The 22,358-nt window shown below is 30.7% G+C and overlaps 1 protein-coding gene across 1 annotated transcript; it reads left to right on the top strand.

The window, feature by feature from the left end:
• Positions 1-3,124: 3,124 nt before the first annotated feature.
• LOC113399620 (putative ATP-dependent RNA helicase DHX57) lies at positions 3,125-14,105 on the top strand. The gene is made up of 18 exons (XM_026638796.2): positions 3,125-3,302; positions 3,385-3,541; positions 3,889-4,037; positions 4,467-5,445; positions 5,750-5,959; positions 6,550-6,829; positions 6,901-7,002; positions 7,512-7,696; positions 8,123-8,277; positions 9,144-9,326; positions 9,456-9,706; positions 9,859-10,106; positions 10,548-10,622; positions 11,060-11,266; positions 11,942-12,016; positions 12,685-12,931; positions 13,303-13,391; positions 13,856-14,105. The coding sequence occupies exons 1-18, from the start codon at positions 3,235-3,237 to the stop codon at positions 13,997-13,999; spliced, it is 3,804 nt and encodes a 1,267-aa protein (XP_026494581.2). The 5' UTR covers positions 3,125-3,234; the 3' UTR covers positions 14,000-14,105.
• The last annotated feature ends 8,253 nt before the right edge of the window (positions 14,106-22,358 follow it).

The raw sequence follows: 22,358 nt of genomic DNA, 5'->3' as shown, positions 1-22,358 counted from the left end.
CCGATGATTGCAGGTTCAAATCCAGGCAAAAACTACAGAATTTTCATGTACTTATTTTTTGTTAATAGTTCATGTATAATGTTTGTACGTGTGTCTAATTTCAACGAAATTCTGCCACATGTGTATACAACAACCCGTATTGTAGCAGCGTGGCGGAATATGCTCGAAACGTTCTCCTCGAAGGGATAGGTTACCGTAAACCTTAGCCCAGCTGTGGGATGGTTATTTTTTATGAAATAGGTATGCGGACAAGCAAATGAACCACCTGATGAGCAAGTGGTCACCACTAATTATTATAGAAATGGCGCTGTAAGAAATATTAACCATTCCTTACATCGCCAATACGCCACCAACCTTGGGAACTAAGATGTTATATCCCTTGTGCCTATTGTTACACTGACTCACTCACCCTTCAAACCGGAACACAACTATACTAAGTACTACTGTATGGTGGTAGAATATCTGATGAGTGGGTGGTACCTACCCAGACGGGCTTACACAAAGCCCTCCCACTAAGCAAAATATAAATTTGAATTAAAAAAATATTTTCTTCATCTCACATTCAAAAGTATTATTATCTTTTTTAAATAGAAAACAATCAAGAAAAATCTATAATCTAATTTTATTGATTAAATTATAGTACTTTTTATTTAAGTACAAATATATGTTTGCAAATAAAATATTATTGATACTTGAAATTAATTCCGCACGTCTTGTTAAATAGTATTGTAAATGCAATTTTCGTATGGTGAGTGCGTGGGCATGACTTCGTGATAGCCTTTGAATCCTAATTTTTTTCAAGGTTATATTTGTATTGAAAATGACGAATTTGTCATTTTAATTCAACGGAAGTTGAGGATAATTTAAAACAATATCATTGAATCCGAACAGATATAGATATAACCGACCTCCTCAGAATCTACGAGAACATTTATATCCGATTATTTTAAAACTTGAGGATAAATAACATTCAATGCCTATACAATTCAATGTATTTTAAATTAATTTACAATCATGTTAGTAACATAAAGAACTATGTATAATATTAACATTGTAAGTCCGCAATAATAAATGCTTTCTTAGCTGCTCTTTGGAAAACGAAATATAAAGTATAAGATGATTTCTCAAAACCTATATTCTGGATCTATTTAGTAAAGTAACAGATAGACAAAATTAATTGTGTACTATACAATATAATTAATAATTAACCCTTATTATTGAACTTCGGTTTCAGAAGCTTTGGTTTATTCGATTTGTAACGTAATTTAGTACATCTGACACTAGAAATTAAATATAGAACACATTTTTGACATTATTAATAGGTATAGACAATACGTAAAGTTGAACATTATGCCTGTCTGCAGCATTGAAAATTGCTATCTTATAGAAGCCAAATAAAAATTATTTGGTTACTTAAAATTATGAGTAAATTGTCATATGTTCTTGCATTTACCATAAAGTAAAACAATTATTTAAAAATTGATGTTAAAATAAATTCATAATTTAAAAACGAGATTGTCGCTCAATATATTATAGTGTGCACAGAAAGTTTTAAATTAAAAACAAGTTTAAGTTGTTGTTTGTTAAATAAACATTAAAAACATTTTAATTGTTAAAAATGACATTTAGCCACAATAAACGTATTAAGTTAGATAATACTTTCGCCTTGTTGTAAAAGTCATTAATATACGATTATCAAGATTATTAAACAAGAGTCAATTTTGGCTTTAATTACACATCAGGATGTCGTCAAGGTATATATGTACTATAAACTTAACCTTTTTTATTGCTTCTACCAATGTAAACATTAAAATAAGGCCAAATAAGATATGACGAGTGACACGATCCCCTGGCGATGATTTTGTATGTGAAGATTTATATTTCGTTGCAATCCTTGTGAATAATGTTTCATAACTTATTCGGTAAAGTTATCGATCTACTTGTATGGAGCAGTGTGTTTGAATAACCTACAAAGTTCTCTAGATGTTTAGAAGTGGCCAGTGGAACATTTATAGGGGGTTACTTCTGGGTTAAGTTCCAACTCGCCAATATCCATTATTTAAAATTGATATTTATTCATATTACATTATATTCCACTGCAGTGTATCATGACGATGGAATGATTGATATAATTTCCTTGATAGTTACTTGGCATAGTTTCCCCAAAGTAATTTTGCAAAAGCAGTTGAAATTCAGTCAGATGATTCTGATAATGATGTTTTCTATCAACAAAGTTTTATTTTATAATTTTTTTTGGGTGATGAACCGTTGAAATAAAAATATGTACATAATTTGCATATGTAACATACATATAATTTAAATGCTATTTAGTTAAAACTATTTTTATTGTTATTTAATTTGTCAATTGTAAAATAAGGTTCATTGCATTTATTTATTTTATTTACAATTTATATTTAAAAAATCTTCTTCTGACAAATTAAAAAAAAAATGTTTTAATACACAATTTTTATTTCACAAAATTACAATCGTTTTCTTAATTTTAGTAGTTCGGGATGGCAAAATAAAATTGTTTTACAATGATGTTCCAATCTCTCTATATTTCTTTACAATCGAACACAACAAAAATCGAACAATATGGTTAAAATTATTACACATACATATACGATAAAGTAAATTTGTCGCCTACAAACAGACAAATGGCAATTACTTAAGCTTAAGTAAGAAATAGAATTACTATAAGATTGTTCAAAATCCGCCAGATTTGCCTGTGACCAATTGCAAACTTATCATACTCATAGGTTATATCAAAAAGCGCGCGCTTCCCCGGCTTCCTCTTACACACTTCTGTCTCTTTTCACGAATTATACACGTCAAAAACACAAATTATTGCATGAATGCTTTCATATCAATTTCTATTACAAATACTTACCAATGATCTTCATGATTTCCTTATTAAAATATAAAAATAAATAGTAAAATTCCCAGCTTGTATTATTGTTTACAGTTTTACTTGCTTGTACGACGTGAAATTATTGTTTGTTGTTTTATATATTTTTTGTAAAATATGTATAATTAATGGATTTAGGATTGAGTTACATAATTTTTTTTTATATATTATTGTTTCGTAGCGCTAATATTTCAAAAGAGTTGGCAACATTTTCTCTCCATGTTCATGACGTTTATAAAAACTGAACATGCTTGTCTTCTCTTATATTTCCTAAAACAACATATTTTTCTATCTTATAAATTTACTTCTGGAACAATATTTACAACATGGATTGCAATAGCAGACAGCTCGCCGAAGATTACTTCTTAAGAGTACCAGCTGACGCACGAATAAGGTTTCTTAAATCTAATTGAAATTGCATTACAACATATTTTAAAACTCTTGTATATCAAATAAAAATAACATAAAAATTGCAGGAAAGTTAAAGAAGAAGTAGAAGATGATCCTCATCCAACCTTAAAGGTTGAAATGCAAATAGTTCGTCTTAATCCAGATTCACAAAAACTTATTTTGGATACATTAAGATATATACATGGACCCGATTTTAAATTGGGTAGTGCGAGTCTATACAAGGTACGTTATTTGCACGATTCAAGTAATAAAAAACTTAATGTTCGTATTGTTTATTTTTGTAGACAATTGACTATCCTGAAAATGTTATAAAATCTTGTGCAATATTTTCGTTAGAGATTGTGAACTAAAGTTTAAATTATGATAATGTTCAGGGGGCGATTAGTTGAACAATGCTGTTTTCTTCATACATATGTATAATCAACGATGTCAGAAAGAGAGAAATCACTATATATACATAATATAACTAAAGATTTGCTAAATTATGTTTATAATAAATGTCCTAATACTTTAATTTTCCTCAATTTAGGTATTATTTTTAAATTATATTATATATCTTATTTTTACAGGATAAAGGTTCAAATCTTAGTAACAGATATTGGATGCAAAGAGGCAACTTAGTAGTGCAAGGTGGCTGTGACTATTCACTTACTACAAAACCAGATATAAAAACCTCCGAAGCAAGGCTACGAGAATTTGCATTAACTAAATTAGAGAAGTATGTTATTTAGTGTTCCTAACTCATATATAAACTGATATTTATAAATTTGGCAATTATATTATACAAGATATATTTGTATATATGTTACTGTAAAAACTCGAACTAAGGTAAATCTTAAGATTTTCCAGTAAAACCTAAGATTTACCGATTATTAATGAAAACAGCCAAACAGCAATAACTAGTATTGTCATATTCTGGCTTGAAGACACTGGTACATTATACTACAATACACTACATTATAGGCACAAGTGTCATAGCATCTTAATTTTCAAAGCTAATGGTGCATGGTAAATAAGTCAATGAAACATGGTGACTAATTTACCATTGTCAGCTTATTGCCTGTAATATTTTAATAAAATAGTGGTATATCTCCCGTTATTTAGTTTTAATTGAACACTTTTGTAAATCTTAATTTAACTGTTTCAGATATAGTTTTCACAAAGCACATTGTGCAGAAGCTTTAGAATATGCAGCTGAAAATGTTGAAAAAGCCTTAGAAATCCTATACAATAAATATATCAATGTTAGTGAAGAACATAAACCAGAAAATGTTCCATCACCGTCTGAATTGATGGAAATGAGAATGGATGAAAAAGCTGTACTTGAATCTATTTATGAAAGTAATTTCAATGTGAAAGACAATAATGTTTGGACAGTCAAACTTAATATAGATTATTTAACTAAAGTGTATGAAAACAAAGATGCTGACATTGTTAAGAGGAAAGTAACTACAAATCACAACACTAATTTCAAAACGAAAAAGAAAGAAGCATGTAAACTCTTCCTACGAGGTTCATGCAGATTCGGTGCTAAATGTAAATTCTTTCATAGTAATCCTATAGAAAATAAACCAAATGAAGTTGAAAACAAAGACAGTGAAAAAATCTCTTATGAAGTAGAAATAAGATTTACAGACGGTACCCTATATCCTTATCAACCTCCGTTACTATTTTTTAAAGTATGTCATAAAACAGATTTAATACCGGAGCTTACATGTTTACGAATAACTGCTAGATTATATGAGGAAGCTAAAATATTAGCACAAGATGGTGTACCGAGTATTTATTCATTAGTTGAATTATTAAATAACGAAGATGATATAGTTAATTATGTAAAATTTGATACTAGAAAATTTCCTGAAGCATCAGATGCTCTATTTCCACAGTTAATTGAAAACACAGATAATGAAGAGAAGCAGCTTCCATCCCATTATAAAAAGAGTGAAGCTAGAGACAATAGATCAACTATTAACGTTGAAGAGCTTTTAAAAGAAAATAGTGAAATAGCAAAACGATGGTCAGAAAAAAAAGAGAATAATAGATATAATAGAATGATGTCTGATAGAAGAAAATTACCTGCATGGCAAAAGAGAAAGGAAATTCTAGAAGCAATTAATAAATCCCAAGTAAATAATTTATTTTTATAATCAATTATAATTTTTTTTTTTTGTTAATTTACTATAATATATATGACACGATTATTAAGATTACAAATATCCAATTAATTATAGGATTAAATGTTTTGAACAACCTACAAGAACTAGCCAACTATGCAGGAAATGTATGATATTACACACAAATATGAGTACTCTATATTTTAATTCTCAATCCTATAGGATCGTAATCTCGCATGATTGAAGAGAGATTGTAATCCTAATTCTGGGTTTTCAATACCATTAACATACTATATAGAATGTATTGTTTTTGCAGGTAATAGTTGTTAGTGGTGAAACTGGATGCGGTAAAAGTACTCAAGTTCCTCAATACATACTCGATGATTGGTTAAGTAATTATAAAAATAATGGAAGAGAACATGTTGAAATAGTATGCACACAACCACGAAGGATATCAGCTATTGGTGTCGCTGAAAGGGTAGCTGAGGAGAGGGTAGAAAAGGCTGGTCAAGTTGTTGGTTACCAGGTAGGTTTCCCTAATTGTCATTAATTATCCCTTATGATATTTTCCTAATCATAGGTAATTCCCTATCTTGTATAAAGATCAAATATTAGAATTAATTAGCAACAAACAACAATATATACTTTTAGCCGATATTGGCTATGATGCTATTATAAAGGATTAGTGCATTATCAGGACTTTTGTCTACTATTATCACAAGTGCAGGTTATGTAATAGTGAACAGGTATGTGCACTACGAATGTACTGTATTCTTTGATTTGATAGGATGACAAATACGATAGGAAAGAGTTCAGGCCCAAGAAAGCTTTACACATAAGCATGGTAATGATTGGTTTTACAAGAAGATATTGTTTTTTGTTTTTATTTCACTTGGTCAGGCAGAAAAATGTGGAACTGATTGTATGTGGTCACATTGACCATAATCATTTTTTACATCCGCACCACCCATCCATTGCCACTAAGATTATATAGTACCTAGATATACCCTTTTATATTTATATTTACTCTTTCTCATAAATAAGAGGGTCGGTTACAAATTGTTTGTATAATAAGAAAAGTTAACATTATAAAATTTTAATATTTACTTTTTTCAGATAAGGTTAGAAAGCAAAATATCTTCTAAAACAAGATTAACATTTTGCACAACCGGTATACTATTACGGAGATTGGAATATGATCCGCAATTGAAATCGGTGACGCATATTATTGTGGACGAAGTCCACGAGAGATCAGAGGAAAGTGATTTTCTATTACTAATTCTAAGAGACCTGATCAAAGTTAGGAAGGATTTGACAGTCATTCTCATGAGTGCTACATTGAATGCTGATTTGTTTTCCAATTACTTTAACAATGTTCCTGTTTTGGAAATACCAGGTATGAGATCCAGAAAGTGACTATCTTTTAACCATAGTTTAATAGGAGTGTAACAAATCTTTATGTTTCAGGTAGAACCTTTCCCGTGGAACAATTGTTTGTAGATGAAATAATGGATTTGACAAATTATGTGTTAGAAGAAAATGGTACTTATGCTCGAAAAGTTAAAAAAGGTACGAAATATGTATTATTCATAGTATATACGTTGGTTTCTTCCACTCTTTAAAGTTTTTCTAAATTCTAATGTCTTTTTAAATTGTGTTTTAAAAATAAAAATAGCCATTAATAAATACACACAAAATATAAATAAGATGGAATGTATTCGATTTTTTTAAGGATAATATACAATTAAAAAAAACTTTTATTAATATCAGGAAATGTCTGAGATTTTGCTATAAAAATATAAAAGTTCTTCTGTTCATCTGTATGCTCTGTTCCCTTCAGGGGATAGTTTGAATCCAATTCTAACACAATGCTCTAATGTATTTGTCAGATTTTAATTTGGCTCTTACAGGTTTCTTTTCACAATGTTTTCCGTCACCGCTTATCACGAAATGAATTATATAGAAATTAATCACTTGAAAACTTTCAACATATAAATGAACTCGAATGTAATATTATTAAACGATATGATCAAAAAAAAAAAATTATTAAAATATAATATTTTTCTTATTAATTTCAGGTGACAGAGATAAGATGCACGATTTCGAGACAGAATTAGAGACATGTGACGTCCGTTCAGAGGCGACAGAGCCGCCGAAGACATCGATACGAGACGAAAATCTCTCCATATCACAAATGGTTGCAAGATACCCCAAATGTAGTAAGATAGCCTGTAAAAACTTATATCTTATGGACACTGAAAAGGTTAGAGAAAAATATTATTTACTTGTAACTTTGCTGTAACAAAAAACATTAAAAAAATTGTTAATAGGCTCCAAACAACTATTATTCATTTTATTTATATATTTTAGTTTATTAATTTCTTTGTTACGGCCTTACATCGTCCCTAGTATATTGTATGTTTACATAACATTTTTCATACTTAACATTGTCTGCAATGCTCCTGCCGCCAATCGCTTAGAAAAGAGAGGTAATATTTACCAATTCAGAGATTACTTTCGTATTTATTGATTTTTTTTTTGTAAAAGAAGTGTTTCTTTATATGAATAGGTAAAAGAAGAACCAATGACACTCAAATGAAGCAGTTTCACATATATCCACCTTAAATAGTCTTTGTTGTTGAATATTATTATTAAAAATTGATAAAAATTTAAATGTTTTCTTTTTCAGATTAATTTAGACCTAATTGAGCATGTCCTAACCTATATCGTGGAAGGTGATCACAATTGGCCGAGAGAGGGCGCTATTTTAATTTTTCTTCCTGGTATAGGAGAAATAATGTCTCTGTACGACCAACTTGTCGAAAGTCATACGTTTAGTCCAAAGTAAGTAATTATACAGCAAACCTGTAGGCATTGAAATATTAATTCCATTTTTTATGTAAATAATTCACTTGAGATTATAGTATGTATAAAAATGTTATTAAGTAATAAATATCTTGATTACGGCAATACTATCGATAGTATCGCTAGCTCTCTGTAAGCAATACTATTGGTAGCAGCGATACTATTGATAATATCGATAGTATCGATAGTTTTGGACTATCGATAGTTTAGGTTAAAAGTAATGATTTTTACAATACTGTCGATAGTATTGCTCATGGGGAGCTATCGATACTACCAATACTATCGCTAACACCTTAACTATCGATAGACTACCGATTGTTAAGGTGTCTCTGTATATCGATAGTGGACTATCGATATGCAACACTACTTTGTAAAACTGTGTATTTAATTACTCGTTCGGTCCTTGTATCTCTTTTGATTAAAACAGGTCATAAATATATTCACTGACGAAAGTGTGCCCCTCTATACACTAAATTATTATAAATAAAGTAAGATAATATATCTATATAAAAAAAATAATCAATTTGGTGATGGTCCATGGTAGGAAAGTGTCACCGGTCCATTGAGCACAAAATCTCGCCCCGCACTGATTTAGTGGTGGGTTGCACCGTTCCTATAATATTTGCAATTTTCCTTAATTTATTGTTAAAAATATTTAAAAAATAAACATTCATAAATAATAAATATAATAAATCTTTTTCAGTTATTGTAAAACGTAATTGCAATGCTTTGTTATGTTTATGTATATATGTAATGATCAAATGATGACAACTTGATCTGACTGATTTATATCTATAAAAATATAACAATGTTTACCAAATATAAATAAATATAATTATTTACAGAACCGGTAGATACATTTTAGTTCCCCTCCACTCAACCCTTTCGAGTGAAGAGCAATCGCTAGTGTTTAAGAAACCTAGACCTGGTGTGAGGAAGATTGTGCTCTCTACTAATATAGCTGAGACCTCTGTCACTATTGATGATTGTGTTTTCGTCGTGGATTGCGGAAGGATGAAGGAAAAAAGGTATGATTTAATTTGTCTTTCTACAAAAAATATAATGTAAAAAAATGTTTTAAATTGACTGCGTTGCCGATAGTAGTCTTAATGTTTTAAATTAATTGTTTTTTAATTATTAAAATTTTTGTACTCTAGATTCGATTCGAACCGTAACATGGAGTCCTTGGATCTCGTGTGGGTGTCCCGAGCCAACGCGAAGCAGCGCAAAGGCCGAGCGGGCCGAGTGATGGCCGGCGTCTGCATACATATGTTCACCTCGCACCGCTACCAGTACCACATGGCGGAACAGCCGGTACCCGAAATACACAGGGTTCCATTGGAACAGTTGATATTGAAGCTGAAGATATTACCTCTTTTCAAATCTATGAGCGTTTATGATGTCTTGGGTAAGTTTGCCTATTTATGTAACGGATTAACAACTTACCTTAATAATATTTACAATAAATACATATAAGAATTATTTTACAAACTGGAGAATTAAAAAACATAATAACAAAAAAAATATATATAATATAATTTTAAATTTTATTATCTTCAGGGAAAACGATAGAGCCACCACTAAAGTCCAATATAGATGGAGCTCTCACACGTCTTCAAGATGTTGGTGCGCTAGACAAGTCGTATGTTCTGACTGCACTTGGCAGGCATTTGGCAGAGCTGCCGGTCGATGTCAGGATTGGCAAGTTAATGTTATTCGGTGCTATATTCTGTTGTGTGGATTCGGCTTTGACGATGGCAGCATTTCTCAGTCATAAGAGTCCGTTTTTGTCTCCTTTTGGGAAAAAGGTGGGTTTGTATTTATGTTAAATCTGAATTAATATGGGTTTATCTTTTTTAAAATTATATTGTGACTAATATGAACATACTCTGCCAGCTATTTCGGGATGTAACTAAAGGCACGGCATAAATCCCGGAGCTGGTGGTATATTAGTTTTTTAGTGCACCAATGCGCTCTCATCGGGAATGTTTCCTCATTCTTTCTTATACCGATTTTTATAGATTTCTGATAGTATCGCACAAATAATGAGCGATATCATTAGTTTTTAAAATAAATTAAATTAAATTACACGAAAAAATGTCATTTCTTTCCTATTTGAGATTAAAATGAAACAACACTTTCAGACTTATATCATTAATTTAGTAAAGATATCGTATAAAATTATAAGAGATACGAATAATATAAAAAATAAAAATAATAAGTAGATGAAATAATATTTTTATTTATAGTCGGAAGCAGATGCGAAAAGGAGAGAATTTGCTTGTTCGAACAGTGACCAGCTGACCACTTTACGAGCTTACAGAGTGAGTACCGTTTTATAATTAGTATTAATTAAAATTGCTTTGAATATTATATAGGGCCATTAAAATTAGCCATTGATTTAAAACTGTGTGAACAAAAATATAGTCTGTCATGTCCTCTCTGTTCCTAAACCATTAATCTGGTTATTCTAAGTAGGTCCTTAGGATTTTGGCTCAATAAAAATAGATTTTTTGTTTGACCTTAAATATAAACGTTTTGTCTAGACCCTAGGGTAAAATAAGGGTACCTAGCTTAATAAATGCATACGAAAATTCAAAATACAATTGTCCGATAAAAATACAATGTACGATTCGCCGGAACCTTCACCACGTAACGCCTTTTTTTATTTATTTTTAATTAAAAAATAATTATATATAAGCTGGTAACACCGAGTTTCGTAAAATATCGTATTGAAATAAAATTTTAAATCTATTAACAGAAATGGCAGGAGATACTTAAATCAAGTACACACGCGGCGTTAGTATTCGCAAACGACCACTTCCTGTCACACAAGACACTATCAATGCTGGCGGATATCAAACACCAACTCCTGGGTCTGCTGGCGTCCATCGGCTTCGTACCAGAGATGCCAGCATTGAGGAAGAAAATGAGGAAAGATTCTGTCGCTGTCCTGACAGGGGAAGAGGTATGTTTTAAAAATATTCTTATTACTTGTTTTCGATTCCGACTTCCGTCCGTCAAGTCTGACTGTTCTTACCAGGGCCATGGTTTAAATTCTATGAATAATATAATGTAGATATTTTAAACTTGAGGTATTATTAATTTATATATACATAATTAGTTTTTGCCCACGTGTTTTCGATAGGTTTTAGATATAAAAAATAACCTTTGTCTTTCCTTGGCTAAACCCGTAATGCTTGGTTCATACTAAATTTCATCAAATTCGGTTCATTAGTTTAGCCGTAAAAGCGTAACAGACAGGCAGACAGAGTTACTTTAGTATTTATAATATTAGTATACATGTTGACAAAAACATGGTAAATTAAAGGTAACTAAAATTCGATTAAAAGAAAAACGATAAAAGTGTGGCTTTAATGACGGAAATGGTGGAAAAGAATAATGAATGAGTTTTTGAGGCCTGTAACATGTTTAAAGAATAAGAATATTCATAGTCCTTACCAAATGGGAGACGGCTTGATTAATCTACGATATTCATTTTGCTATAGATCCATGTTTTTTTATTAAAATATTCGTTTCATTTTATGTATGTGTTTTTAAATCCAACAATCATGAAAAACATTTGAACGTGTTTGTTTGTTAGGAATTATGATACTAACCTTTTGATTAATGTTTGTTTCAGCTCAATAAAAATGGAAATAATGACAAGTTGTTGGCAGCTATATTATGTGCTGCGTTATACCCTAATGTCGTCAAGGTAATGGATCTGTTTTATAACATACATTAACAGCCTGTAAATTTCCCACTGCTGGGCTAAGGCCTCCTCTCTCTTTGAGGGAATGCGGGTTGGTGGAATACACATGTGGCAGAATTTCCTTTCAGAAATTAGACAAATGCATGTTTCCTCACGACGTTTTCCTTCACCGCCGCACGAGAAGAATTATAAACACAAATTAAGCACATGAAAATTCAGTGGTGCTTGCCTGGGTTGGAACCCGAAATCTTCGTTAATATGCGTTCTAACCACTGGGTCGTCTCGGCTCTCTTATAATATAAACATTTATGATATCATTTACAGTTATTATATACATATTTAATTAAGATCGAATATAAAATAAAATATTATGCAAAGGCATTCCTGGCTATAACAGTATATAATTTTATGTTTAAATAATATGTAAAAACTTATAAATAAATACACATAAATATACAAGCTACCTGTATAGTAACTATAGTATCTTGTTTGTTCTTCTCGGTAGAATCTATATTACAAAACAAGTATTAGCTATACATTTAATATAATCTCCTACAATAGTGATTAACAGTGATTTCAATAGCCTACATCAGTAAAGTATATAGTCTTTCAATGTAGAATATCAACTGACATATAACAACTCATTATAAAATTTTATAATTGTTTTCTAGGTGCTGACTCCTGAAAAATCTTTCCACATGCAAGCTGGTGGAGCCATACCCCGTCAACCAAATCCAGACGAACTAAAATTTAGGACAAAGTCAGATGGATATGTAGCCCTGCATCCTTCCTCTGTGAATTCAACCATTGGATACTATGCTAGCCCGTATCTAGTTTACCAGGAGAAAGTTAAAACATCGAGGGTTTTCATTCGAGAATGTTCCATGGTACCTCAGTTACCACTGGTTTTATTTTCTGGTTAGTATAGTAAATTTTATTATCTCCTAGTCTAAACAAAAATTCTTAAAATTAAAGTCTAATGGCATATTTATTTTTAATTACGTGTTCATTTATTAGGAAGTGAAGCAAATTAACTAAATGACAATAATAATATTTTGTATAATAACCATCAAAATAATTTAACTGTCGTAATATAGGTCTTTATAAATGTAAAATTACAGATTAAAAATTAATCACATGTATATTTAAGACATGTCTAGTAACAACCATTCAATAGCAAAGATTTAAAGCTTATTCAACTATTATACACCACAGCGGGTTGGTGTATATGCACATAACTAACTTTTCTTTACTTAACTTGAATTCTATTTTATTTTATTCTTTTATAGGATGCACACTGGCAGTGGAACTACACAATGGTACATTCATTGTGTCCTTAGAAGATGGATGGATTATGTTCCAAGTTGAAAAACATGAAGTGAGCTTTACTTTTTTTCTTTCTTGGTGTGTGCATTTCGCAAACTGTGATTTCGGAATCAATGAATACTTATAAAATAATGTCTACTTTAACTATCTTTGATCCGGGGCACAAGTGTTTAACACAGCCAATATTTTAACTCTCGGCAGCTACTGAAAATTCAATATTCGGTCTAAAATTTCGTTTCATTCTACCGAATACCTATAAACGTAAAAAATTTGCCCGTATAACGTGAAGGACGAATAGCAAGCAAATCATTGCAGCTCTAATATTTCATCAATAATAAAAATAAACATAATTTTTTTTTTATAAAACACATAATTCATATTGTAGATAATTTTAATTTACATTAAAATCCATTAAAACTTTTCGCGCAACAACTTTTTTTTTAATATTTCGACATTTGACAACAGTCTCAATTTGTCAGCCAAGTCACAGTATTTCAAATTATTTTTTATTTTCAGGTTGCTGAAATGTTGAAGACGATACGAGTAGAACTAATTAACCTTCTCGAAGAGAAGATAAATGATCCATCATTGAATTTACTTCACTATGAAAAGGGGAATAGAATAATAAAAACTATTGTCCAAATTATAACTAAAGATTAAATAATTTTAATTTATACTGATGATGTTAACCATGATTTAATTATATTTGTTATTTATTAATAAATTATAATAATTTTAATGAAATATAAATAATTTAAAATTATTAGTAAGTTATTTTACAAATAAGTATAAAAATTGCTCTGCTACTGATAAAATATTTTTATTTTTATTACAAAAAAATTATTTCTCTAAATTTTAATTTTATATTTATATTGTAAATTAAAATAATGTTTCGTATTTATGTCAAATTATTAAAAAAATAGTGATTCTCAATCTCGGCTGAGTTTACAACTAAAACACGGCAAATGTAGTCCCATCTGTGTATATGTATATTAAACTATTTATCATGACGATCGGTTGAACGATATAGAGGTACACATCCTGCAGCGCCATCTAGTAGTTGGTTTCAACAAAGTAGATAACTAACAACTCCATTAAAATCATACATTTATTTATTTGAAAACAAACGGGATTATTACATTGAATAAAACAAGAGACATTAATAAAACATAACCAATAATAGTTTCCGATATTACATCAATACAAATATTAAAGAAAATAACATGAAAAACGAAAGCGAAATTGCAATTAAAATTACCAACTAAAAAGATAGAGACTAGAATTAATTAAAACACAATGAATACTATTGTTTGCATTTTAACTGTAGTCAAAATAAAAATCATAATATACTTTATTCAAGTAGGCTTTTACAAGCACTTTTGTATCGTCAATTAACAAACTATGTTAAGTAAAGCTACCACCGGTTCGGAATGTAGATTCTACCGAGTAGAACCGGCAAGAAACTCAGTAGTTAAAATTTTTCAACATCTAAAAATACAGCCATGTTAGTTAAATACAATTATGTATGTATGTTGTATATACATACAACATACGTCCTGCCTGGAAGTCAACGAATTCGATATTCATATGTTGAAATATATTAATCTCAAAAATATGATTACAACATATTTTTTGGTATATAAGACAAACAGCTTATTTCCGTCGTAAAAATACTATTGAAAGTATTTAAAATACTGTATAATTTTTCAACTAAATATGTGTATATGGCCTAAGAAATGTACTATGTGATTGACCCTAGAATCGATCGTGTAGTGACTGCAGTAACCACTAAGCCAGTACGTTTTCAAACTACATATTGTATAAAATGTTTTATTATACGTAAATATATACATGCTATTCTTTATATATAATATTCATGTAAATAAAATTGAAGTATGTTTTCATCGTATATATTATGGATTTATGTTTAATAAGTCAACTTGTGATAATTTCATTTAATTAAAAATATTCGTATAATATATTTATATTATAATATTACAATAAAATATTTTTTTGTAACATAAAAATAATCTTTTATTAATAATTCCAAGCCATTATTATATTTAATACGTACGTGAACATTGTTTTGCGGTAAAAACGTAACAGCCTACTCCGTTCCTCAAAGGATTCGAGATTTTTCAGTCACGCTTCTCAAATACAATCACAAGACAGTTGATACAAATGTTTGACATTAATCCAACGTTTATACCGCTGAGCACAAGTTAAGCACATTCAAGCATTGATTCTTACCCGGATTTGAACGCGACATATATGATTAGTAGGTGATGCCAACCTTGCCGCACAAAATTGCTCTACCACCTACTTAAATCTCCTCACTCACTTTAACTCATTCGATATTTGATTCCCTTCTTTCTAACGGAAAGGAAAATGAATTAAATATTTAATCTGTTCATTAATACTTTCTAAATGCTTAACATACTTAGAAAACTGGCTTTTACCTTATTATATATTTACTAATGAGATTATGAATGACAAAATATGAATTAATAACACAGAATGTGTTTAAACAGTAGATAATACATTTAATATTGCTGAGATTGCCTAGTGGCTATTACACATGAATCTTTGCAAAAAGATTGTGGATTCAAACTCATGCAAGTACTATTGAATTTTCTTGCACTTGAACTTGTCTTCATATGAATTTTTAATTTCTCATGCAGGCGATGAGAAATAACATCGTAAAGAAACCTACATGGGTCAGATAAAAAATTGCCATATCCACCGATCCGGACTGCAGCGTGGTGGAATAAGCTCCAAGGCTTCTCCTTATACGGAGAGAAGGCTAGCAGGGAAACATTTACAGGCTATTACTAATGTTAATATTACAAGTTACAATATTTATATCGGTATCATTCAATATTATCAATATTGACAGTATAAGTTATATGAAATATTTTTACAAATTGACAAGGTGAAAATTGACCTGATGTACGATCTGCCATCAATCACGACATACATTATCGGACAAAACGCCTCAACCCCAACAAACACGCTAACGACCGTCGGTCACAGGCCCGTGCGATATTTCACCGTGAATAAAAAATTGTGGGCCTCTATTCTCGGCCGATCGAGAGAACCAATAGTGTGCGGTCGTAAAACGCACGTGTTTCGGCTGGGATACATGTGTACTAAAGGGCGAAGTTTCCGCTTAGGTCCGAGTTGGATAGTTGGGATTATGTGGATGCGAATATTTTTATAAAGAAAATCGTCTATAATCACTTATTAACATGTTCCACCGTTGTACCAAGTCAGTTTTATTCCGATGAAACACGCTGAGGACTCCGAATTGTGAGCCACTAAACTTTACGGAATTAATATATAATTTTTAAAATAGGAACACTTTATATATACTTATCACACATACTTTAAATTAGCACAAGTTAGTATCATTTTATACAAATGTAAACAAATTAATTTAGAATAAAAAACAAATCGATAAATGCCAAGGTAAAGTAAGTAAAACCATACAAAGACATAGTTTTTATTTATAACACATTATTTATTGATATTACGTTTACGATTTAGCTAAAAAAAATGTCTGTTTATGGTAGTAGTGTCATCTATCGGTATATAGCAGAACTAGTTACATCATTTTTCGATACTGCTTACAATCGATAATAGATGGCGGTAAAAATTGGTATAAAAAATCCAATTAGAATTTGGGTGCCTAGGATGGTGGAAGTTTTGAAAAATAAATTTCGTATCTTCAGAGTTCAAGGGTGTTAATCGGAAAATATTTATAAAGATCTTCAAGCTCAACCTTATTTTCATAAGGTCATTAAATTATTTCTCTGAAATAGAAAGTTAAGCTTTTTTCTACTATCGACATTACTCTTATAAAGTAATGTATCAGTAGGTAGGTTTTACTTAGTGGTAGAGTTTTGTGCAAGCCCTTCTGGGTAGGTACCACCCACTCATGGATGGTGACCACTTACCATCAGTTGGCCCAAATGCTCGTCCGCCAACCTATGTCATAAAAAAAAGGTTATGGGAATTATACACCCAAAATTGTAATCTATTTTAAAATTCATCAACTTAAGTTCAATGCACCTCGTAATATCATGTAAGTATGGATCTTGATAAAAAATGTTTCTTGTTTTAGATAATATAAGTACTTTTACCAGTTACAGTAATATGCCTCATTTGATTAACTATGAAATTTAATTTATCAAATGCTCAAAGTAATACTTTTCTCTTATCCACATTATACCAACTGAACCGAGTTCCCAGTTCGGCCATTTTGAATCGCGTCACGTCCGGGCCGGCGCGTAATTGGCGCCATTTACCGTCCGCCACCGCTTCGTTACACGTTCGGTCCTACGTCCGTTGCAAACCAATATCTGTCCGTAACTTTAATATTGGAAACAGCTAGCTTCCAGTAAGGTCTACTTTTGGAAATATTTTAAATGTTTTTACCTTTAAATGTAAGTAAGTAAATCTGCATAATGTAGTGTATATTATCACTCAGTGTTTAATTAAACTGCAAGACAGTTTAACTAAAAACTGAACTTAAACTTTTACCTACCTTTTTTTTTCTTTCCTGCAGATAAATGTTTATCTTGTTTTTTAATCATTAATTAATACTGATTAAATTAAAGTGTTTTTAAGGTTTTAATTTTTATGAAAGCGATAAAAAAAGTAATAATTCAAATCGGTTTCATTGTCGATCTGGTTATTAATTGAATGATTCTATGATAATTAAAAATTGATTAAGTAGATACATTTAAATCCACTATTACATATATAAGTACATAGTATTATATAACTAAAAACGTTTCACAAAACTCAAAGTAAAATTAATCAATTAAAAATAAATTTAACAAATCAATACCATAAGCGAGAATCATTTTAATAAGTTACCAATAAGTATTGTACACGATCAATTAATATTTATAGCATACATGTGTGCGTGCTATAAATATACACACACACCGATACACTTATATAATTGTACGTCGGCATAATCAGCACATTATCATACGACCATTTTCATTCAGTAGGGCCGAATAAATCAACGGGAAAGCCGAAAGCCGACGATAAATTTCGTCCCAATCCTGGTCATCGCCGACCCAAAAGGCGTTTTAGCTAACCCTGGGACGGACCTTTCCGCTAAATAAATCCCTTATCTCCATACGGCAAACCTTTCTAGGGTCCAGCTTAATAAATTCAGGTTGGGTCTTGCTAACTTTCTTTTGTAACTTACATGTGCTGTTTTTACCGCCTTTATTTTTTTTGTTTGAAATGTAATCGTTGTGTTCATTGAACAATCGTTAGTATGAACTAATATACTATGTTTTAGTACCTATTTTAATAAAAATGTAAAACTTAGCAAAACTGCATGAAAGTCAAAGTCAATTTTTTTATTCAATATACTTGCAAGTGTTGTGTTGATGCACCGGCGATTAAAACCCAGTGGGACCTCTTTAATTTTCATCAAACAAGAAAACAATGCAGGTTCCTCTTGATGTTTTCGTTTAACGCCGCGCACGAGCTGATTTCTAAACGCAAATTAAACTTATAAACACAGTTGGTATTTAGTGTAATCTTGGTTTTTCAGGTATTCAAATAAGTATTGTGTTACGTATTTTAGTACGATATAATATTTAAAAAAAAAAACTATCAGAATTATTATTTGTATTAAGAATTAATGATGTTTAGGCCTTAAGAACATTAAAAAAAAAATAGCTTCTGTAAAAATCACGTAGGTACATAGTATGTCTAATACTTATTCTATTATTTTTTATTTATATTTAATAAAAACAGAGTTGTATCAGCTCTAGAGAAATGGAAGCGGTCTGCTCATTTGAAAGGCGGCCAGGCCGTTGTGCTCCCAATGTGCCCAAATCAATAGTAATTCCACGATAATCCGTCGGCGGAAAAATACCTAACTTACTGCATATAATATCTAATATTATTATAACATGTTAATAAACGCCGAAGTTGAATGGATTCAGTAGTTCGATGTTCAAAACTTAGTCGACATGATTCACAAGACGAGCTGAGATAGCACAGAGGTTAAAATATGTCAATCTTAACTATTAACTATTGACTATAGGTTCAAATTTGAGCAAACTGCTATTAGTCAAATGGAATATTCAGAAAATGGTACCTACTGTGATTGCAACGCCTTAGGCCGTTTCGAATAGAATTGAATTGTAAATGAAATAGTTTAAAAATAAATTTTAAAAAAGTCCCACTGAGTTTCTTTCGCCAGTTCGTTCCAGGTCTGTGGTGTTTCTATCCGAATCGGAGGCAGATTTTTTTTCTTGACAATAAATAACTCAGTGTAATGCTTCTATATTAAATTACTAATCTTGTAACTAAATTAGGCAACATAGGCTGTAATATATTTACATAATTTTTCGTGCGTAGTAAAAACTTCGCGAGGAATCCCGGCATGTTTTAAAATTCTTCCACAGATATACTTAAGTACATATCAACCAACATTGGAGCAGCGCGTTGCAATAAGCTTATACAGTGGATAACTTGACAATTTCAGCTCATATAGGTACTTCTACATGTTTTGTATTAGGTAGGTACTTACTTCAGTTTCTAGTCTCATCGTAAATAGCCCGGAATGCTTCAGTGAGCAGAATACCTGATACTTAATGACGACGGTTCAAATCACCGTAGTATTTTTAAGCGATTCTGTTTTTAAGGTGATGTCTTATTGTGCTGAACTGTGAAGTTAGCTTTGTAAAAAGGTTATAATAAATTAAATTAGCGTTTTTTGGTCTGTATTCGAAAGTACTGCTCAAAGTTGTACATAAAAATAAATGTTTAGAAAATGAAAATTATATAGATTATTATAAGCCCTTATTTACAATAAATATTTATGCAAATTGAAATAAGAATACCATCGAGCGCCAGTTTTCCGGCTATAGATGTAAATTAAAAAAATAATAACATGAAAAAACAAATTCTTCATAATATAGCATGTCTAACATGAAGCATGATATAAGTGTCTATCTGTTTCGTTCGTTTATATGTTATTTGTACACCCATCTCTTTCTAACGGCTGACCGCTTGACCATTGGTTGATAACCGTCCGGGGGTAACGCACACATCAATATATTATTATTTATTGTACGATAGGGTTGTGTGCACGTATGGGCGGTATCTCTGGTAGATATTTAGATAGCGTTTGATAGTACGGACTGACGTAGAAATAGGTGCTTTATAATGTAAAAATTCTCTTAAATATTAATTAATTAATAAACTATATAGAATTAACTAACAAGTATACGTAACATATTTTATTATATAAAAACAAAATGCATACGTACTTAATTATAGAATTGAAAGATATAGTATGAATACTTTTTAGTTGGTTTTTTTTTTATATTTTATATAAATCATGAGAATACTTTTTAATTAGGTATAAAGATGTATTTTCAAAGTAGATAAACTAAATGTAACGTGCAGTGAAGTGATTTTAAATTTTCCTTACATAATTATAGAAAATTGTAAGGGTTGCGTACATACTCTTTGAGGTACGGAAGACTGTCAACTGTTTAAGTCTAAGCTGCTATTGCAAATTGATTTACAGAAGTGTCATATTTTACTGGTCCGGTCTTGAATTTCAAACGAGTTTATGATCTGTACTCTTACAATCTAGCCACTAGACTAGGCATTTTAATTACATAACTGAAAATCAATAAATCGTGAATAAATTTAAACAAAGTTAGGTAACTTGTTACTAAAAACTGCCAAGTATAAACACTTAAGTTATCAAACCGCTTCTTAATTTTGCCTCATAGTTTTCTTGTGGCCATCATTAATAATCTTCTAAATACTTATGAGACTATTGTTATTAATAATACTTGAATTAAATTATATAAAATGATTTTATTTGTGGTTAGAACACGTGCATCTTAACCGATGATTGCGGGTTCAAACCCAGGCAAGCGCCACTGAATTTTCATGTGCTAAATTTGTGTTTATAATTCATCTCGTGATCGGCGGTGAAGGAAAACATCGTAAGGAAACCTGCATGTGTCTAATTTCAACGAAATTCTTCCACATGTGTATCCACCAAGTCGCATTGGAGCAGCGTGGAGGAATATGTTCCAAACCTTCTCCTCAAAGGCCTTAGCCCAGCAGTGGGAAATTTACAGGCTGTTAATGTTAATGTAAAAATATTTTTTTTAATATTTCGTCTATAAATCATGACCGCGTTGAATGGTGGCAAGAAGATGGTGAGTAGAAGTAATTAGTAATGAGCAATTACTTTATATGAATTGTCTAAGTCCGTGTTATCTAAGACGTTTGAAGTTATGAGGTTGCCAAAGTATTGGCGAGAGTATCGATACCTCTCGACGTAGTATCTCGGCTGTACCTAAAACTTTAGGGTACGCTGGGTTAAATTGATATTTGTAAGGATTCGCTTGGGTATAGCCAAGATGGATACTGTATTGTAGGTACAGTATTAAACTAATGTTATAAAATAAGTACCTATAAGATATTGCTATAATGATAATTATCTAATTAGTATTGAAACGAGCGGCGAATAACTGTAGTTTATAATAATGACAGATGATAAAGGTACCTATATTTTTTTTGTATATAATAGTGATGTTTATTAAAGGGGGTTTTTTCATCGATAAAAAATAGCAATAAGTTTAGTAAATATGTAGATATTAATAATAAAAAAATAGCTTTGTTTTAGTAAACACTTTTTTAAATATATTTTTACAGATTGTAAATATAATAGATAGATACAGTTAGCCATATAAATATCTACCTATTAGTGCAACTGTAACGCTCACATGCAGGTACCTACACGTGTAGGTGTGTATCTACATACACGTTAGTATGATTATATAAAAACATATATACCTAACTATAATTACTGATTAAACTTGATATGCTAAAAATAGTGACACTGTGAAGTTGAATTATTTCTCTACGTCCAGTGCAAATCTACATTACGTCACAAATTAAAAAATAAATAGTAGTACTATGGCCTATAATTTTCTAATTTAAGATGCGTGTAGGC

The sequence above is a fragment of the Vanessa tameamea genome, chromosome 15 (genome assembly GCF_037043105.1).
Source record: "Vanessa tameamea isolate UH-Manoa-2023 chromosome 15, ilVanTame1 primary haplotype, whole genome shotgun sequence".
In the NCBI taxonomy this organism is placed as follows: domain Eukaryota; kingdom Metazoa; phylum Arthropoda; class Insecta; order Lepidoptera; family Nymphalidae; genus Vanessa; species Vanessa tameamea.
The sequence above is the reverse complement of the archived record's forward strand: the minus strand, read 5'-3'. Positions and strand labels throughout refer to the sequence as shown.

Excerpts from the sequence above, each read along its gene's own strand:
- LOC113399620 (XM_026638796.2), top strand. The coding sequence starts at position 3,235 with ATGGATTGCAATAGCAGACAGCTCGCCGAAGATTACTTCTTAAGAGTA. Across the intron at positions 3,542-3,888 it reads GTAGTGCGAGTCTATACAAG|GATAAAGGTTCAAATCTTAG; the intron begins GTACGTTATTTG and ends TTATTTTTACAG. Across the intron at positions 12,932-13,302 it reads ACCACTGGTTTTATTTTCTG|GATGCACACTGGCAGTGGAA; the intron begins GTTAGTATAGTA and ends ATTCTTTTATAG.